This window comes from Scyliorhinus torazame, chromosome 9, assembly GCF_047496885.1.
Source record: "Scyliorhinus torazame isolate Kashiwa2021f chromosome 9, sScyTor2.1, whole genome shotgun sequence".
Classification (NCBI taxonomy): domain Eukaryota; kingdom Metazoa; phylum Chordata; class Chondrichthyes; order Carcharhiniformes; family Scyliorhinidae; genus Scyliorhinus; species Scyliorhinus torazame.
Genome location: NC_092715.1, coordinates 180,627,734 through 180,646,926, shown reverse-complemented (window position 1 = coordinate 180,646,926; position 19,193 = coordinate 180,627,734). Strand labels below are relative to the sequence as shown.

At 41.8% G+C, this 19,193-nt stretch overlaps 1 protein-coding gene across 2 annotated transcripts in view; it reads left to right on the top strand.

The window, feature by feature from the left end:
* The window catches only part of slc12a2 (solute carrier family 12 member 2), a 281,965-nt gene that overhangs the window by 135,888 nt on the left and 126,884 nt on the right, over positions 1–19,193 (top strand). For both annotated transcript variants that reach the window (XM_072516856.1, XM_072516855.1), the window contains exons 8-10: positions 7,392–7,519; positions 10,553–10,637; positions 12,699–12,853. In XM_072516856.1, coding sequence (XP_072372957.1) covers positions 7,392–7,519; positions 10,553–10,637; positions 12,699–12,853 — 368 coding nt within the window. The remainder of the gene's footprint in view (positions 1–7,391; positions 7,520–10,552; positions 10,638–12,698; positions 12,854–19,193) is intronic.

Below are 19,193 nucleotides of genomic sequence, written 5' to 3'. Positions count from 1 at the left end.
CTTTGTTTATTGCCTGCCCCACCATAATGTTACTATTTGGTGGCCTATAGACTATTCCTATCAGTGACTTTTTTGCCTTGCTATTCCTGATTTCCACCCAAATGGATTCAACCTTATCCTCCATAGCACCGATGTCATCCCTTACTATTGCCTAGATGTCATCCTTAAATAACAGATCTACACCACCTCCCTTACCATCCACTCTGTCCTTCCGTATAGTTAATACCCTTGGATATTTAACTCTCAGTCGAGACCATCCTTTAACCATGTTTCAGTAGGGCAGCACGGTAGCATTGTGGAAAGCACAATTGCTTCACAGCTCCAGCGTCCCAGGTTCGATTCCGGCTTTGGTTACTGTCTGTGCGGAGTCTGTACATCCTCCCCGTGTGTGCATGGGTTTCCTCCGGGTGCTCCGGTTTCGTCCCACAGTCCAAAGATGTGCAGGTTAGGTGGATTGGCCATGATAAATTGCCCTTCGTGTCCACAATTGCCCTTAGTGTTGGGTGGGGTTACTGAGTTATGGGAATAGGGTGGAGGTGTTGACCTTGGGTAGGGTGCTCTTTCCAAGAGCTGGTGCAGACTCGATAGGCCGAAGGGCCTCCCTCTGCACTGTAAATTCTATGATAATCTATGATAATGGCCACTGAATGTGTTGCAGGAGGTGTGTCACTTTGGGAGATGATAAACTGTGAACAAATCCAGACAATCCCATTTGAATGAGCAAGTATTTATTTTTCTCTTCCTTCATTCTCTACATTGTTAATGATTGCCACATAATTTCAATGATTGAGAGCAGCCATCCCCAATTGGGATAGTGTTTGGGCTTGATTAAAAGATCATAAAAAGCTATTCCCACTGGATCACCGTTCCTGCGAATGTCCTGTCTCAATGGCAGGACAGCCCCAGCAGAGGTGGCAGCACAGTGGTATGCAGTCGGGAGGAAGTTGCCCTGGGAGTCCTTAACATTGACTCTGGACCCCATAAAGTCACATGGCTTCAGGTTAAACATGGACACGGAAACCTGCTGATTACACATACTGGCTGATGAATCAGTACTCTTCCAAGTTGAACACCACTTACAGGCAGCACTGAGGGTGGCAAGGGCACAGAATATGCTCTGGTGGGGGACTTTAATGTACGTCACCAAGAGTGGCTTGGTAGTACCACCACAGACCAAGCTGGCTGAGTCCTAAAGGACATTGCTGCTATACGGGACTGCAGCAGGTGGTGAGGGAACCAACAAGAGAGAAAAACATACCTGACCTCATCCGTATCAATCTGCCTGCTGCAGATGCAACTGTCCATGACCGTATCGGTAGAAGTGACTACCACACAGTCCTTGTGGAGACGAATTCTCGTTTGTACATTGAGGATACCCTCCATCGTGTTGTATGGCACCATCATCGAGCTAAATGGGATAAACTTTGAACAGATCTAGCAACTTAAGAGTGGAAAATCAGCAGCAGTAGAATTGTATTCAACCACTATCTACAACCTCATGGCCTGGCATATCCCCCACTCCACCATTACCACCAAGTCAGGGGATCAACCCTGGTTCAACGAAGAGTGCAGGAGAGCATGCCAGGAGCAACATCAGGCATACCAAATAGCGGAAGCAACAAATTATAGACAGATCTAAGGATTCCACAACAAATGCATCAGATCTAAGCTCTGGAGTCTTGCCACACTAGCCGTGAATGGTGGTGGACAATTGAACAACTCACTGGAGAAGGAGGCTCCATAAATTACAAGTCAGTTGCGGTGCTTTATTGAAAGCCAACTACAAGCATAAAATAATGAAGCAAAACCAGATCTCTCTCTCTCTCTCTTCCCCCCCCCCCCCCACCCCCCAGTACCTCCTGAAGTGAGAAGATTTGTTACTTTATCTATACCTGCATAAGCCGATGCAGATCGTTTAAGTAGTACAAGACATTAGTGATTCAGAAGACCATTTTGAAAAAGCTGCACAATCTTCTTCGTTTTACTTTCATTCAAGCCCAAACCATACTATCTATGCAAGTCACTCTGTAACAATCTCCACGAGATTGTCAATAACTATGTAACCAACTGCTTTTTACCTGAAACATTCTCCAGGATGATGCACAACAATTTTCAACACACTTTGTTAAGTAACTTATTCATTCAATTATGTTGCAACCTTGGTTATACCTTGGTAATAGGTTTTATTTACCGATTTTATTCTCTCCCTACCAAGTAATTTCAATTGTACATGTCCCAGTTATGTACTCTGATATAGATATATATAATTAATAAATAACTATAGGAGGAGCTAGCTGCAAAAGCACTATGGTAATGGACTAAAAAGAAAATTCTTCTTTATGAAGTATGAGAAATCCTCATTGAAATGTAAGCATCCCAAATTCAAATGTGCAACTTTTGAATCTGCGTTTCTGTAAACGTTATATGTTCCCATTTCTGTTGAACTTTGTAGTTTCTGGTCTATGATAATATGGCAATCGTCATGTTAAACAAATTGCATGGCAGAGAAACAGTGTGAGACTATTTATAGAATTCTTACAGTGCAGAAGGAGGTCATTCAGCCGGTAGATTCTACACCGACCCTCTGAAAGAGCACCCTGCCTGGGAACATTCCCACTAACCCCACGAACCTTTAGACATAAAGGGTTAATTTAGACTGGCCAATCTACCTAACCTGCACATCTTCGGATTAGAGGGTGGGTCGGGGGGGGGGGGGGGGGGGGGTGCGTGAACTGGAGCACCCAGAGGAATCCCATGCAGGTACTAGGAGAATGTGCAAATTCCTCAATATTGGAATTGAACCCGGGTCTCTGTTGCTGTGAGGCAGCAGTGTCAACCACTGTGCTGCCCTAATGTTGATCTGTCAAAGCACCTGCTGATTCACCAGAGACCACACTATGCTCAATGCATGCAACAATCAGAGCCCAAGTGATAGGTATGAAACTGCTGAAAGTGATGTTATCATATTCATTTCACTCGGCTAATTGAAATTGGGCACATTTTCTCCCTTGCTATGTAAATAACTGGTGCCATTATTGGAGCATAGAGGTTGCTGCAATGACATGATACAGCACCCCCACCCCCTTTTCCCATCAACATGCTGCCCCTCAGCAATGGTACTGAAGACGTACTCCAGAATTTGCCTTGTCCTTAGCCAAGCTGGGCAAGTAACATTTACATCACACGAGCTAGGCAATGGTCATCTTCAACATGAACCAAACTATTGTCCCTTGACAATCAATGGCATTACCATCACTGAATCCCCCACTATTAACATCCTGGGATTGCCACTGACCAGAAACTGAATTGGACTAGCCATATAAATACTTTGGCTGCAACAACAGATCACAGCCTCAGAATCCTGTGGTGAGCAACTCATCCCCTGACTTCCCAAAGCCTGTCACCATCATCTACAAGGCACAAGTCAGGAATGTGATGGAATACTCTCCACTTGCCCTGATGTGTCTAACTAGAAGCTTGGCACTATCGAGCACAAAACATCCCGCTTTATTGGCATCCCCATCTACGAACATTCACTCCACCACTGAATGTGCAATAGTAGCAGCAGTGTGTACTATCTAAAAGATCCACCGTAGGAACTCACCCTGCCACTGACGTGCAGTATCAGCAGTGTGTACCATCTGCAAGATGCACCATAGGAACTTGCCAAGGCTGCTTAGGCAACACCTTCCAAACTCACAACCACTTCCATCTAGAAGGACAAGGGCAGCAGAGGCATAGAAACGCCACCACCTGTAACTCGCCACTCACCATCCTGACTTGGAAATATATCACTATTTCTTCCATGTTGCTGGGTCAAAACCCTGGCGTTCCCTCTCTTAACAGCACTCTGGGTGTACCTACACCACATGGACTGCAGTGGTTCATGAAGGCAGTTCACCACCACCTTCTCAAGAGCAATTGGGAATGGGCAATAAATGCTGGCCTAGCCACTGACGTCCAGGTCCCATGAATGAATTTTGTTTAAAGTCACCTGGGAAAAAAAGTCAATTTCCACAGGTATTCTGTCAATATTCAGCTCTACCTCACCACCACCACTCATGAATATGAGTATTCACATGTAAGTGTTCAGACATGAGACTACGTTTGTATTGTATAGCCATGGTTTCTGAATTTCTAGATTGTTTGGTGAACTACCAATAGTGGATAAGCAGAAATTCTCTCCACCTACATATTGGGAAGCTTGAAACCATTTTCTTCGGTTCCTATGTAAATTCTTCCCCAGCTATCAACTCCATCTCTATCCCTGACAAACTTATGAGGCTGAATTGGGTTATTTTGTAAAGTTTTTTTAAAAAAACATTTAACCCAGTGATGAGCTTTCTGCTACACATCCACATTTGTCACCAAGGCCACCTCTGCCACATTTCCTTACTCTGCCACTGCCTCAGCTTATCAGCTGCGCAAATCCTCATCCATGCTTTTATTATGCCGAGATTTTCTTTTTACAATTTTGCCAATTAAGGGGAAATTTACCATGGCCAATCCATCTACCCTGCACATCTTTTGGGTTGTGGGGTTGAGACCCACTGGGAGGTAACTCCGGGCCGGGATTGAACCCGGGTCCTCCGTGCCGGGAGGCAGCGGTGCCAACCACTGCACCACCGTGCCACCCGTATAATGCCTCGACATGACCCAGTACAACAAACTCCTGGCTGGCTCTGTGCATTCTACCCTCCAAGGGCCATTCAAAACTCTGCCTCAATCTGATGAAGTTCCATTCACCTGTCAGTCCTTTTCTCGCTGACCTACACTGGCTGCTATTAAGTAACAGCTGATATAAAAATACACCAGCTTGTTTTCAAATCTCTTCATGGCATCGTGCCTCCTCATTTCTTTAATCTGCTTCAACTCTCCCAAGCTATCTGGGTACCTTTGTCTCTTGAGAATCCCCAATTTTAAGCACTCCAGGATTGTTTTTCAGCTGCCAAGGCCTTACTTCTGGAATTCACTCCCCAAATATATCTCTGCATGTCCATCTCTATCCCCTTTACAAGATTTCTTTAAAACCTACAGTTTTTACCATATTTATTTATTAGCTCAATACTTTCTTCTGTGATTCTATCCAATTTTGTTTAATGCTCTTGAAAAGACTTTTGGGATGTTTTATTAGGTTAAGGAGTTTTTTAAATACATGTTATTGTACAAATGTTTACATTGGTGGAACAAGTAGTGGGGGGGAACTCTTTTATACAGTCCATGGTAGATTCTTGTGTTTTCTTTTAAGTTTAAAACAAAAATACATTGGGTGACTGAAAATTTTGCATAATTCTTTCTTGAGAGTTAAATATTTTTTTGATACGTGGACCATACATGTAACAATTTGTCCAGCAGTTGTCAAAAGTTATTCTCCTTTGCTAGTCAAGCTACTTATACTGATGAAGTACAGTGAGCATAGAGAACGTTGCAAACCCTTTTCTCACCGAAGCAACCTTAGCCTTTATTACTGGTGTACATCCAGAGAAAAGTGCATCCAATGGCTCTCCAAGATGAGCATTTACTTGTTTGGGTGTAAGGACAAGATAAATGGACTTTTTTGGAATTTCTCTTTGAAGATGTTTGCATGCTTTGTTGAGCCCGGACATGATCCTCCGATTTGGGTCTTTCGAATTGTCTCCATTGCTCATTTGTACAAAGAACAATACAGCACAGGAACAGGCCCTTCGGCCCTCCGAGCCTGCGCCAACCACGAGTTTGATCTACCCAACCGCCTGTATCCTTCTATACCCCGTCTGTTCATGTGCCTATCCAGGTAAGTCTTAAAGGTTGTTAACACATCTGCCTCGAACCACGTCACTTGGCAGTGCATTCCAGGCCACCACCACCTTCTGTGTATAAAAAATAAAAAAATAAATTTCCCCCGTTCCCCCCTCAACCTTGAACTTGTGCCCCCTTGTAATTGTCATTTCCGCCCTGGGAAAAAACCTCCAATTGTTCACCCTATCTATACCTCTAATAATTTTTTTAACTGCTATCAGGTTGCCTCTTAGCCTCCGTCAGTCTCTAGGGAGAACAATCCCAGTTCATTCAATCTCTCCTCATAGCTAATACCCTCCATACCAGGCAACATCCTAGTAAACCTTTTCTGTACTCTCTCCAATGTATATACTTTGATAATCATTTATACATTCAATGAGGAAACAATCTGTTCATATAAAACTTCAACATTATCTAGCCCTTTTCTCTGAGTAGTTTTCTGGACACCTGCTGTTGTATTTCTCATATTGGGTGCATGCAAATATGATGATGCCAAATCCAGTCAAGTACTGTGTATGGTCAGAACAAAGTCCATACATATAACTGAGTGGTGGAAAGATTCTCTGGGGTGGATTGGCAATGCTAAAATTTCCCATTCGTGTCCAAAGATGTGCAAGTTAGATTGATTGGCCACAATCAATGCATGGGGTTATGGAGACTGGGCGAGAGAGTGGGCCTCGGTAGAGTGCTCTTTCGGAGGGTCGGAGCAGACTCAATGGGCTGAATGACCTTCTGCACTGTAGGAATTCTATAAAGAAGTTTTGGGAGGGGGGTGTTTGGAGAAATGAGGAAGACTGCACCTATGTGTTGAGTTAATAACTTGTATTGAAATGTGGTGTTAATGTTTCGGATAAAACCAATCCCTTTTATTGCTTTTTAAAGCCTTTCAGCAGATCAGTGATGTGAAGGATGTGTTTGCAACCCAGATCATTTGTGTGTTGGGGATGTGATGCAAGAAAAAAGCTCATGACGAATGTGATATAAAATAGTTACTTTAGAGTTACTAGTTAATGTATGTAGAAATAAGCCACTTTGATTCTGGCAGTTAGGGACAAAGGGGTTTGAGACCGCATGGAAAAAGCAGGAAGAGGTGTGTCTATGAGAGTGATGCTGCATTGATAGGGGCCAGAGAAAGGGATTGGAAGTGAGCCAATCAGAATAGATCGAACAGGTCAGGAGGGACATAGGCTGACCTATGTCCGTCGAGTATGTGAAACTTGATACCATTTGAATTGATTTTGCAGAGATCCCTTTGTCTTTTAGTTCAGTCGTTTTCTGGGGTGTAAGAGGCTGGATGTCTCTTACGTTTCTGTAAGATGATTCAAGCTTGCAAGCTAAATAAATAACTTCTTTTTACGTGCGAATCCATCTCAACTTTTATTGAGACCAGACTGACAGAGAAAAAAATTTGGGGATCAACACTCACAGATGCAGACCCATTCTGAATGTTGTGTATATAATGTTAACAATGAACATCAAAACCAAGACATTTCAGATCTTTAATTTATATTGAAAGTCTAAAATTATTGGCATGGTAGCTTAACGTGGAAATAGTTTGGTAAAATTATTTTGTTGCAGAATATTAATTGCAATGTTTGTATTTTTTATTTCAGGTGAGATATTTTCTGAAAACTTTGGGCCTGACTTTAGAGAGGGAGAAACTTTCTTCACAGTCTTTGCTATTTTTTTCCCTGCTGCTACTGGTATCCTTGCTGGAGCAAACATTTCTGGTGATCTTGCAGTAAGTGTTTGCTTATATATGGGAAAGGACTTGTTATTTGGGACATCGGCACCGTCAGCAGCCGCAAATCTAATGACTAATTATTGTGTTGAGAGCTTGAAACTAGCCTTTTATATGTCATTATTATCAGAATTTAGTATTGCACAAAATGTGAACGCGATATTTTTAGGAAACAACATTGAGATGTTGGATGATTTGCAATTAAATTATATTTCTTTGCTGTACAGACAATACTCTACATGTAACAAACTGCATCATTGTACATTGTAGTGGAGCTAATGGATCTGTAGTTCATAGAATTTACAGTGCAGAAGGAGGCCATTCAACCCATCGAGTCTGCACAGAACCTTGGAATAGCACCTTACCTAAGCCCATGCCTGCACTTCACCCCATCCCAGTAACCCCACCTAACCTTTTGGAAATGATGGGGCAATTTAGCATAGCCAATCCACCTAAACCCACACATTTTTGGATTGTGGGATGAAACCGGATCACCCGGGGAAAACCCACACAGACATGGGGAGAAAATCCAAACTCCACACAAGACAGTGACCCGGAATTGAACCCGGGACCCTGGAGCTGTGAGGCAGCAATGTTAACCACTGTGCCACCATGCCGCCCTTTCTTGTCTTTGAACGTGTATTTGATCTTTTTCAATATTGGTCACCATTTGTGATTCATCTGTGCAACTGTTAGGTTTCTGTGGATCTCTCTGATAGATACCCCTTTGTTCTAAGCTTTCTGAAAACCTACATTTTTAGTTAACAATATTTGGCTTTGTGTCAATTTTTAACCTGATTTATATTTACACAAAATGCCTCTGGGCACTTCACTATATTAAAGATGCTATTTAAATGCAACGTATTGTTTTTATTGCACAAAGCGTTTAGCCAGTGGACTCTGAGCTCCTCTGAGGCAGTACTTGCTGTGTTCTAGGTCAGCAGATTGGATGTTATGCCCTTTTCCACAACTCAATGTTTGAACATGTCAAATTATGTTTCCACCCCTGGTGCAGTAATGAAATGGCCCTTATCAATGTCTCAATTTACATCCTTTGTGAATGTGACCACAGTGAATCATCCCTCCTCAAAGTTCTCCATCTTTCTGCAGCATTTGACATGACTGATCACACCATCCTCCTGCAGTGTTTCTGTTCTGTTATCCAACTGGGTGGGATTCCCCTCACCCAGCTTTGATCCTATCTATCCAGTCGTAATCCGAGAATGTCCTGTCATGGGGCTTTTCTTCCTGCGCTCTCACCGATATGGCTGTGAATTGAGGGATCTATCCTCCGCTGCTCCCATTTCTTATCTACATGATGCTCCACAGCAACACCAGATTTCATATTTACGCTGATGACACCTAACACTACCTCACAACCACCACCTCAACACTTTTCACTGACTCTGATTTGTCATGCTACTAGTCTGATATCCAGTAGGATAAGCAGAAATTTCAATATTGGGGTGATGAAAACTTCTGTTGTCACCGACTCCACCCCTTGTCCTGAAAGAAATCTGAGGCTGAATCTGATTGTTTGCAATCTATTTGCAACCTTTGACCCTGAGCTGAGCTGCTGATCCCATGTCCTCTCCATCATCAAAACTGCCCATTTCCACATTTTGTAACATGGCCAGTCTCTGCTATTGCCTCAGCCCATCCATGCCTTTGTTAGCCCCAGACTTGATATTCCAATGCTCTTCTGGCCTGTCTCCCACCTTCCATGCTTGTCCAAAATAGTATTCATATCTAAACTCTGACCAAGTTCTGCTCACTCGTTACCATTGTGTTTGCTGATCCACATTGGTCAAAACCTTGATTTAAAAATTCACAGCTTGGTGTTTAAATCCTTCCTCGCCTCACCCACTTCGTATCTCTGTAATATTTTCCAAATGTAGAACAGCTCCAAGGATTTCTGCTCTTCTCTGACACTTTTTTTAAAAAACTTCACCTCAGCTTGAATAGTGTGTTTTGCTGCATAGGCTCTAAGCTTTGGAATTCTGCTCCTAAAACCTTCTGCTTTTCAAGCACTTTCTCCTCCTCTAAGATGCTGTCTAAAACCAAGGTTTTGATTATCTCTCATGCGCTCTCTCTCTCACCTGCTTGCGTGCTCTCTCGCTCTCTTTCTCTCTACATCTCTTTTGAGTCCTTATAGAAAGACACCATTCACAATATGTTTCCAATATGTTTCCAATCTATTTACAGGTTTTAGTGTTCTCATTCTTTTTGGCAGCCCTTTTGCTTTTTTTTGTTACTGAGAACTGTCACAGTTTGCTTTTCTTCTATCCATTTTTCTATGGTACTCGGCCCTTTCAACTTGGTTTTTGCAAGATCATATTTATCCCAATGAGCTCTTCTACTTTTCCCCATATGTTATATAAAGGTTTTTCATGTTTCACTTTTTGGATTTCTTAATCCATTTAAATTCGCCTTTGCTTAGTCTGAACTTGCTGATCTGGGGCATGTAATAATCTTGCGTGCCTGGTATTCATTTTACTGTGCTCCTTTTCACTTCAATGGAAGTGCTGTTAAGTATCCTGCCCTGTTTGCTTTAATGTTTCCTTCCTTTCTTAATTTAGCTGCTCTTAAAATAATAAATTATAAACTTTCCTCATTATCGCTGGTTTTATTCAGTCCAGACCATGTTAATCCTGGCCTAGCACTATACTTCCTTCTCTCTCTCCCTCTCTTTCTCATGATCCTCTCTCTTCCCCCCCCCCCCCCCCCCCCCCCCCCAAGGTCAGGATACTGAATGTCAGGATCAGCACTGCCTCTTGTGACTCGCATTAAGCTCTAAGCCATGATGTCTTTTAATTAGATTTACCAATTCTGATTGAATTTTCTCAACTGGTATAAGGTGCAGATTTCAATTACTCATTAAAATAATTTTGCTGTTCTTGTATGCCAATCTCTTGGTAGAACAAATGTTGCCGTAAATATTTGTACAATGTTTTTAGTACTGGGGAGAACAAAACAAAAATAAACTTGGAGAAATATTTTTAATTACACCATGTACCTTTTTTTTAATAAAAGGATCCACAATTAGCCATACCTAAAGGCACACTCTTGGCTATTGTAATCACCACAATAGTCTATGCAGGAGCTGCTATTTCTACCGGTAAGGGTTCTCTCACTTTTCAAAATCTTTTAATTTAAATATTATGTAACAATTTTGTTTCTATACTGACTTTGCAATTCGTTTTTTTTTTTTGTTTTCATATTTTTCTTGAATTTTGTAATTCTAAATTCCATTCTGAAGTGGATTGCTGAAGGTGACTATTATCACTATACAGTGACCATGGATAATGAGAGTACTGATAGTGTTTCAGGTCATAACCAGATAATTTTAATTGATCAGGCAGAATTGTTTGCAGTGGCTGGTTCATCCAATATAGATTTTTTTTCTCTTTTCAAACTAAAGTTGCATCAAAAGCTTTTGTTTAATTTATAACAAAGTCATGGGTTTTATATTGATCAAACAGTGAGTAGATTTGTGACGTTTGTTTAATTGGTGGTTATTTTCTGTGACCTGTAAATCCTTGTTTCCAAAATGTTTAGTTACTGGAGATTTTTAAAATTTTAGAATTATGGAATTATTAGAACGTTCTTTGTCTTGGAAAGCGCTTGCCTTTTGTACATCACGCAAAGCAGTAAACAATCTGTATGTAAGAGTCCAGAATTTGCTTTTTTTCCAAGTACAAGATGGACAAATGTTTATCAGTGTGACCTATTCCCAGGACCTTTATTTTTACTCGCTAATCTTGTAAGAAACTCGTCATTCATTTAAAAAAAAAAAATAAACCTCAACTATTCTGTTGAAGAGTTGATCATTAACTCCTCCAACTCTCCACATTCTTGCCTTTGGTTTGCAGCCTGCTGATGGATGTCAATAGCAAAACAATGAAATTTACAATTACACCTAGAACATTAACTCCCTAGAATAATCTGCAAAAGTTTTAATGATGACAAAATGCATTTCTGATGGCCAAAATTTGTAGCCTTCAGGAAACAAAAATGGCTCCTGATTAATGGGAACTCTGTATACTACATAGTGTGTGTAGAATGACCAACCAAACAAATGGTTCTCACAAATCTCTTCAGACACTCTTGAGCTTTCTGAGGTTTTAATAGCTGCTTTCATGGGAAGGATTGGCCACTACTGTTGGGATCTGAAACATTTTTGATGCATGTGGGATTTGTTTCTGTATGATTAAAAAGCTGTGGGGTTTGAAATGTTATTGTTCTTGCAGGTCTATTTTAAGAGTGCTGAAACATTGATTTATGATGGGGACTGTCTTAACTGGAAAGACTCAAAGACTCTTTTGACTCTTGCTGGTTGGGAAACAGCCAATCCTCTAAAATAATATATTGAGGAATCTTAATATCTAAATGGGACATTTTGTACAATTAAGATAATACTATTTATTTTTTAACATTGTCTCTTGAACTTCTAAGATGTTAAAGCAATACTTTGATGTGTTTGGTGATAGTTCATCAAGAATTAAGTGACAAAATCTTATTTTATTAAAAGTGCCAACAGACTGTTAAAAGCTAGCAAACACACTTTTAGTTGCATTATAAAAGATGAGCTAAAAGGAATTCATGAATAGATTTGCTTAAATATTGCTATAGTGGATATTTTTTTTTAAAGCTTAACATTCAATTGATTTTAATTTTTATGAAGGCCATTTAAGTTTGCATTGTTTTTCAGAAACATGTGCATTTTTGTTTTTAACTAATTTAACTAAATGCATTACCAAAATATCTCTATTTCTGAGCCAATCTTAAATTTGCCTTATAACGATGGCTACATTCAGTTCAAACTGGCAATTCTTCCATGAACAGAAATGATGGGCTGGTTTAGCTCAGTGGGCTAGACAGCTGGTTTGTGATATAGAACAAGGCCAGCAGCGCGGGTTCAATTCCCATACCAGCTTGCCCGAGCAGGCACCGGAATGTGGCGACGAGGGGCTTTTCACAGAAACTTCATATTTGTGACAATAAAAGGTTATTATTATTATGAAGAAAGTTTTATAGCTCCTGTTTACTCGATGCTCAGTACTGAAATTTTGTAGCTCTAGCAAAATATCTTGAAATGAGGTGGGAAGCAGGAATAAGATAATTCCGTACAAAATGTTAGCTGGCATGTTGACCTTTTCCAATTTTTATTCCCCGTCAGGTTCGTGTATTGTACGTGATGCGACTGGGAATCTTACTGATGCCATCATCCCTGGAACATTGACAAATTGCACTAAAGCAGCCTGTAAACTAGGCTTCAATTTCTCCTCCTGTGCCACAAACAAATGTTCATATGGACTAATGAATGACTTTCAGGTGAGTGGCAAAAAGGGCTGATCTTTTGAGTTCTTATTTCAATGTGCACAATCCTGGTTAATTTCATAGAATTCCTACCTGTGTAAAAGGAGGCCATTTGGCCCAGTCAAGTCTGCAAAGACCATTCGAAAGACCGACCTTCCTAGACCCAATCCCCCGCCCTATTCCTCCAACCCCACCCAAGGGGCAATTTAGCATGGCCAATCCACCTAACCTGTACATCTTTGGACTATGGGAGGAAACCGGAGAACCTGGAGGAAACCCACACAGTCACAGGAAGAATGTGCAGATTCCGGGATGGTGCAGTGGTTAGCACTGCTGTCTCACGGTGGCGAGGACCTGGGTAGAGTTTGTACATTCTGTGTTTGTGTGGGTCTCATCCCCACAATCCAAAGAAGTGCAGGGTAGATGGATTGACCACGCTAAATTGCCCCTTAATTGGAAAAATTAAAAATAAAGTCTGCAAACTCCATACAGTCATTCAAATTTAATCCGAATCCCTGGTGCTGTGAGGCAGCAGTGCTAACCACTGTGCCAACGTGAAATCATTGTGATTTTGGTCGGCTGTTTGGCATTTCACAGGATTCCCGATGGTGAATCACCATCCATTAGGGGTTGATAATCCTGGATGGCATCCAATTTTAGTGATTTGTATTGGAAGTCTTGACTCTCGACTGTTGACTTGAAATGGGTGAGGGGGGAATGACTAGTTTTGAAATTGCGATATTGTCATTGGCAACCTTTCAATAATGTTTGCTGATGGACATGCAGCAAATCAAATCTATTGGGGATTAGGTAGCTTCCTATTGTACAGTATTGCTAATGGCAGAAGAGATCAGTCCGTGGGATGCAGATTCTGCCACAAGGGCCACATATGAAGTGGTTATCAGATGGCGTCGTTTGTTGTTGTTTTTGATATTAGGCACCTGTTGCTAAACCACTGTAGCCACTGATCATCAGGGTGGTGCCACAAATAAATATTTGTACGGTCTAATGAATGACTTGCAGATTAGGGAAAGTTAATAAGACTTAAGTAATTTTTTTTAAAAAAGCGTACTGCCCTAACAGTTAACCTTGCAAACCCACGGGTGATTTCAGTGAAAATGGAGTCAATTAAAGGAGAAACCCTTGTGTCGATCAGTAGGCAGAGTATTGCACACTGACATTACTTTAGTCACAGTTCCAAACTGCATTCACTCAAAGTCTGAGCACTAGATTTTGTCAAGCCCTTCCACCTGGAGCAGCAGTATTTAAAAAAAAAAAAAAGTATTTTTAAACAAAGAAAATTGGCAGAGTGGAGGGAGATAGAAAATAAGATGATGGCCAGGGACTCTAATGACCAGATAGAAAGCCACAAATATAACTATGCCAGTAGTACATAAGATTTAAAAAATTTTTTTTTTAGTGTAATTCATTTTTTCCAATTAAGGGGCAATTTAGTATGGCCAATCCACCTAACCTGCACATCTTTTGGATTGTGGGGGCGAAACCCACACAAACACGGGGAGAATGTGCAAACTCCACACGCACAGTGACCCAGAGCCGGGATCGAACCTGGACCGTCGGCGCCGTGAGGCAGCAATGCTAACCACTGCGCCACCGTGCTGCCCCAGTGGCACACAGATAAGTGACATTATGAGCAGTGTAGGTGGAAGCATAAAATTACTTAAGAGAATGGGCAAAATGGGCCATTCAAGATGGGCACTATGTGAGTTATCAACTTCAGACCTACAAATGGATAAAACCAGGTACTTTCAAAACAGTGAAAAGTTAGCAATTATGGAGGCCCAAAGAGACTTCTGTGTCTCAATCAAAGGCAAATTAAATGCTGGATTTTATAGCTAGTATATAAGAGGGTAGAAGTTATACTTCACGCGTGGTCAAACCAGGGTTCTATGCAGCTGAAGTACTGTGAACAATTTAGGGCACCACACTTTAGGAAAGGTATGTTGGCCTTGGAGCAAATGCAATGAGGTTTAACAGAATGATACCTGGACACCAAGGTTGAAATTACTAGGAGAGATTACATAAACTTACTTGTATTCCCTGGAATTTAGACGGTTAAGGGATGATTTGATCGAATTCTTCAAGGTCGCAAGGGAAACTGAGTAGACTGAGAGAAACTATCTCTGCTAGTTGGGATCTCTTGGATTAAGAACATAGCTTAAACATTAGATGCATAGAAAAACATTGCAGGCAGGAGACAGCAAAAGGAGTGTTTATGGACAAGTAGGGACTGGCTATACCATCAAATTAACTAAGGGGATTGTGAAAGGCAAACTTGCCAGGAGTCAGTTTGAATTTGTGCAGTACAGTCGGTGCGGAAGACATTCCACCAGAGCAACTCCACCTCCGTGAGATTGTCATGTTCAAAGTGTTTGTGGTGGGCTTCCAGAAATGTCACTGCAGGAGTAACTGCTTCTCAAAATGATGTTCCTGCTTGAAAGCAGGTCTCTGCTGCAACAGTCCCTGTCACGCCACAAGTCCTGTTCCAATTCCCATTTCAAGAACTGGGTCGTCAAACTGGCTGTTTCATGAACTGTGAAACTAGGCTGCGCATTTCAAGAAATGGGCAGTTTCACGAATATGTACTTATTTGCCTGTGAATTCACGTTTGATTTTTGTTGATTTCTTGGTTGATTGTTAAAGTAAAAGTTAGAACAAGTGAAATCCTGCCCATTTGGTTTCTTCAATGGAGTTGTATGGTAAATTTGGTTCCCCACGGGGATCATAACACTATTTTGTGGGAGATTTTGCTTCCCCAGTGGCTGCAGCATGGTTGGCAGAAGGATGCTGACTTTCACTACGGGAGATGAGGGAAATGATAGCTACATGTTTATGCCACATTTACTAGGTGATGCCTCTGCAATCCTAGACATCTTGATCGACCCTGCAGGCCATCTTTGAGTGCTATCTGCAGCCATTACAGCATGTTGTGGTTGCATGTTGCCCAGCTGAGATCTCCTGTGGCTTCTCCTTTAACTGCAATGAAAGCTGAAACATTGGCAATAAGTGCTGTCATGTAGTTCGGCACCACTTCCACTCGGAAAGGATGGTTTCCAAGCTCTCTGCAAAGTTGTGTGTGAAGTTGATGCTGGACTCTCCCACACACCTGGACAGCAATAGCAAGCTTTCTGGCAGGCCTGCTAATGTACCAAGCATTTAATTTTTAGTAGGCCACCCCTTTGAAGTCCACATCTAAGTCCCTGGTGGGAGTGTGACCTCGGCCCCCCCCCCCCCCCCCCCCGCGCAACCTTACACTGGCTACAGCCGTTTTGTGCCCAGTGATTCACCATGCGCCGATCTCACCTCCGTGGTACCCTCTAATGCTTGTGCAGTGTCAGTATCTGAAGTGGTGGTTGCATGAGCGCGATTAAGTGATATCATCAATCATTGTCCGTCTGCTCCTGCATTTCACAATCCCATATTAATTCTTGACTCTTGGGTATCTGCAAAAAATCATATAGAATCATAGAACTGATGCAGCACAGAAGGGGGGCATTCGGCCCATCTTGTCCATGCTGTCTTTTCTAATTCCATTTTTCTGCGCATGCCCATAGCTCTGAAGCTTACAGCACTTAAGGTGCAGATCCAGGCACAGTTTTAAAGAGTTTACGGTCTCAGCCTCCACCACCAGCTCGGGCAGCAAATTCCAGGCACCCACCCCACTCTCCTTTTATAAAAAAAAAAAGAAAGATTTTCCTCGCGTCCCCCATTAATCCTTCTGCCAATTGGCAGAGAGTTCAAAAGCCAGGAGTCATAGATTCAAGCTGAGGGAAACTGGTTCCTCCTTTCTACTCTATCTCTACCCCTCACAATTTTGTCACCCATCAGGCTTCTCTGTTCCAAGGAATACAACCCCAATCTCCTGTCGTAGCTACAGTTCTACAGCCCTGGCAACATTCTAGTAAATCTTCTCTGCATTCTCTCCAGAGCAATTGTGTCCTTCCTGTAATGTGGTGACCAGACCTGCACACAATAAGAGAGTTGTGGCCTCATCAGTGTCTTATGCAGTTTCGTCATTTATATTCCTATTTTTGTATTCTATACCTCTACCAATGTAGGAGAGCATTCCAGTTGCCTTCTTTACAACCTTGTCTACCTGTACTGCTACCTTTAGGGATCTGTGCACTTGCACGCCAAAGATCTTTCATTTCATCTACTACTTTCAGTTAATTTCCATTTATTGTGTATTCCCTTTGACTGTTTGATTGTACAGTACAAATGTATTACCTCTCACTTATCCGAGTTGAACTTTCCTGCCACTCCATCAACTCATCTATATCACCTATCCGCTACACTATCTACTACACTGCCAATTTTTGTGGCGTCTGCAAATTTCCCCAATCGTGCCCCATTCACCTTTAAAGTCTAAATCATGATGTATAAAACAATCAGCAGGGCTCCCAACACTGAGCCCTGCAGAACACCACTTGAAACTGCCTTCCATTTGCAAGGGCAGCCAATGACCTTTGCCCTTTTCTGTTACTATGCCAACTTTGAATCCAATTCTCCACATTACCCTGTACTTTAACCATTTTGACCAGTCTGCCACGTGGGATCTTGTCAAATGCTTTACTAAAATCAATGTCGACAACACCCACTGCATTTCCCTCATCTATCCTCCTTGTCACTTCCTCAAAGAATTCAATTAAATTTGAAGGGATTGACTAAGAAGGGGAAAGTACAGTACGAAAGGAAGCTTGCAGGGAACATAAAGACTGACACTAGGAGTTTCTACAGATATGTGAAGAGAAAGAGATTGGTAAAGAGAAATGTAGGCCCACTGCAGACCGAAACGGGAATGCATAATAAGGGACAAGGAAATGACTGAGCAACTAAATACATACTTTGGACTTTGGTTCTGTCTTCACAAATGAGGACACAAATCAGATCCCATAAATGTTGGAGAATGAAAGGTATGGTGAGAGGGAAGAACTGAGGGAGATCGACATTAGTAGAAAAATGGTGCTGGGAAAACTGATGGGATTGAAGGCGGATAAATCCCCAGGGCCTGGGAATCTGCATCCCAGAGTGCTTAAGGTGGTGGCTCTGGAAATTGTGGATGCATTGGTGGTCATCTTCTGGGGTTCTACAGACTCGGGAACTATCCCTGAAGATTGGATGGTAGCTCACGGCACTCCGATATTCAAAAAGGGAGGTAGGGAGAAAGTAGGGCATTATAGACCAGTAACATCGGCAGTGGGGAAAATGCCTGAATCCATTATCAAGGACTTTATAGCGGAACATTTAGAAAGCAGTGGCAGGATCCGTCCGAGTAGGCATGGATTTATGAAGGGGAAATCATGCTTGACAAATCTGTTGGAATTCTTTGAAGAGGTAGCCAATACAGTCGATAAGGGGGCGCCAGTAGATGTGGTAAATTTGGACTTTCAGAAGGCGTTGGACAAAGTCCCACAAAAGAGATTATTGTGTAAAATGAAAGCACATGGGATTGGGGGAATTGTATTGAGGTGGATAGAAAACTGGTTGGCAGCGAGGAAACACAGAGTAGGGATTAATGGGTTCTTTTCAAATTGGCAGGCAGTAATCAGTGGGGTACCACAGGGATTGGAGCTGGAGCCCCAGCTATTCACAATATATATTAATGATTTGGATGAGGGAACAAAATGTAACATCTCAAAGTTGCAGATGATACCAAATTAGGTGGGAGGGTGAATTGTGGCGAGGTTGCAGGGATCCTACAGCAAGATTGGGAGAGGTTGCGCAAGTGGGCAAACCAATGGCAGATGCAGTATAATTTGGATAAGTGTGAGGTTCTTCATTTTGGAAGCAAAAACAGGTGTTATGGGCGAGGCGTTTTCAGAACCCCAAAATGTATCATGGAGTTCAATCAGCCTCTCCCTTTAATGGATTTGTTGCTTTTCCGAGAACACGGCTTTTTCCCGAGGTGTGGGATTACAAATATGGACTCGTGGGTTTTTAAACACAAAACACTGTTTATTCCATGAACTCAACTTAACATCTTAAATAAACATTGGATCTCTTAACACCCTTTACTTCAAAGATAACTCCGAAAATATTGCAACAGTAAATAATTCCCTAAAATGTTCCTTCAAACTTCCAAGTGACTTAACAACTTTAAACAAAATCACATCAGGTTAAAGGCTTCGCTACTATAAGTTTAAATCATCTAAATGATCCAAAGATAGTCTTTTAGGTCAGAGATCCAGCTCACTGCAAAACCCAGACACACACCCAGCTCTTTACCGCCAAACTGCAAAACTAAACTGCAAAATGGCTGACCTGACCTCGGCTCCACCCACTCTCTGACATCACTGTTTTCTTAAAGGTACATTGCTTAAACATCCATGTCGTA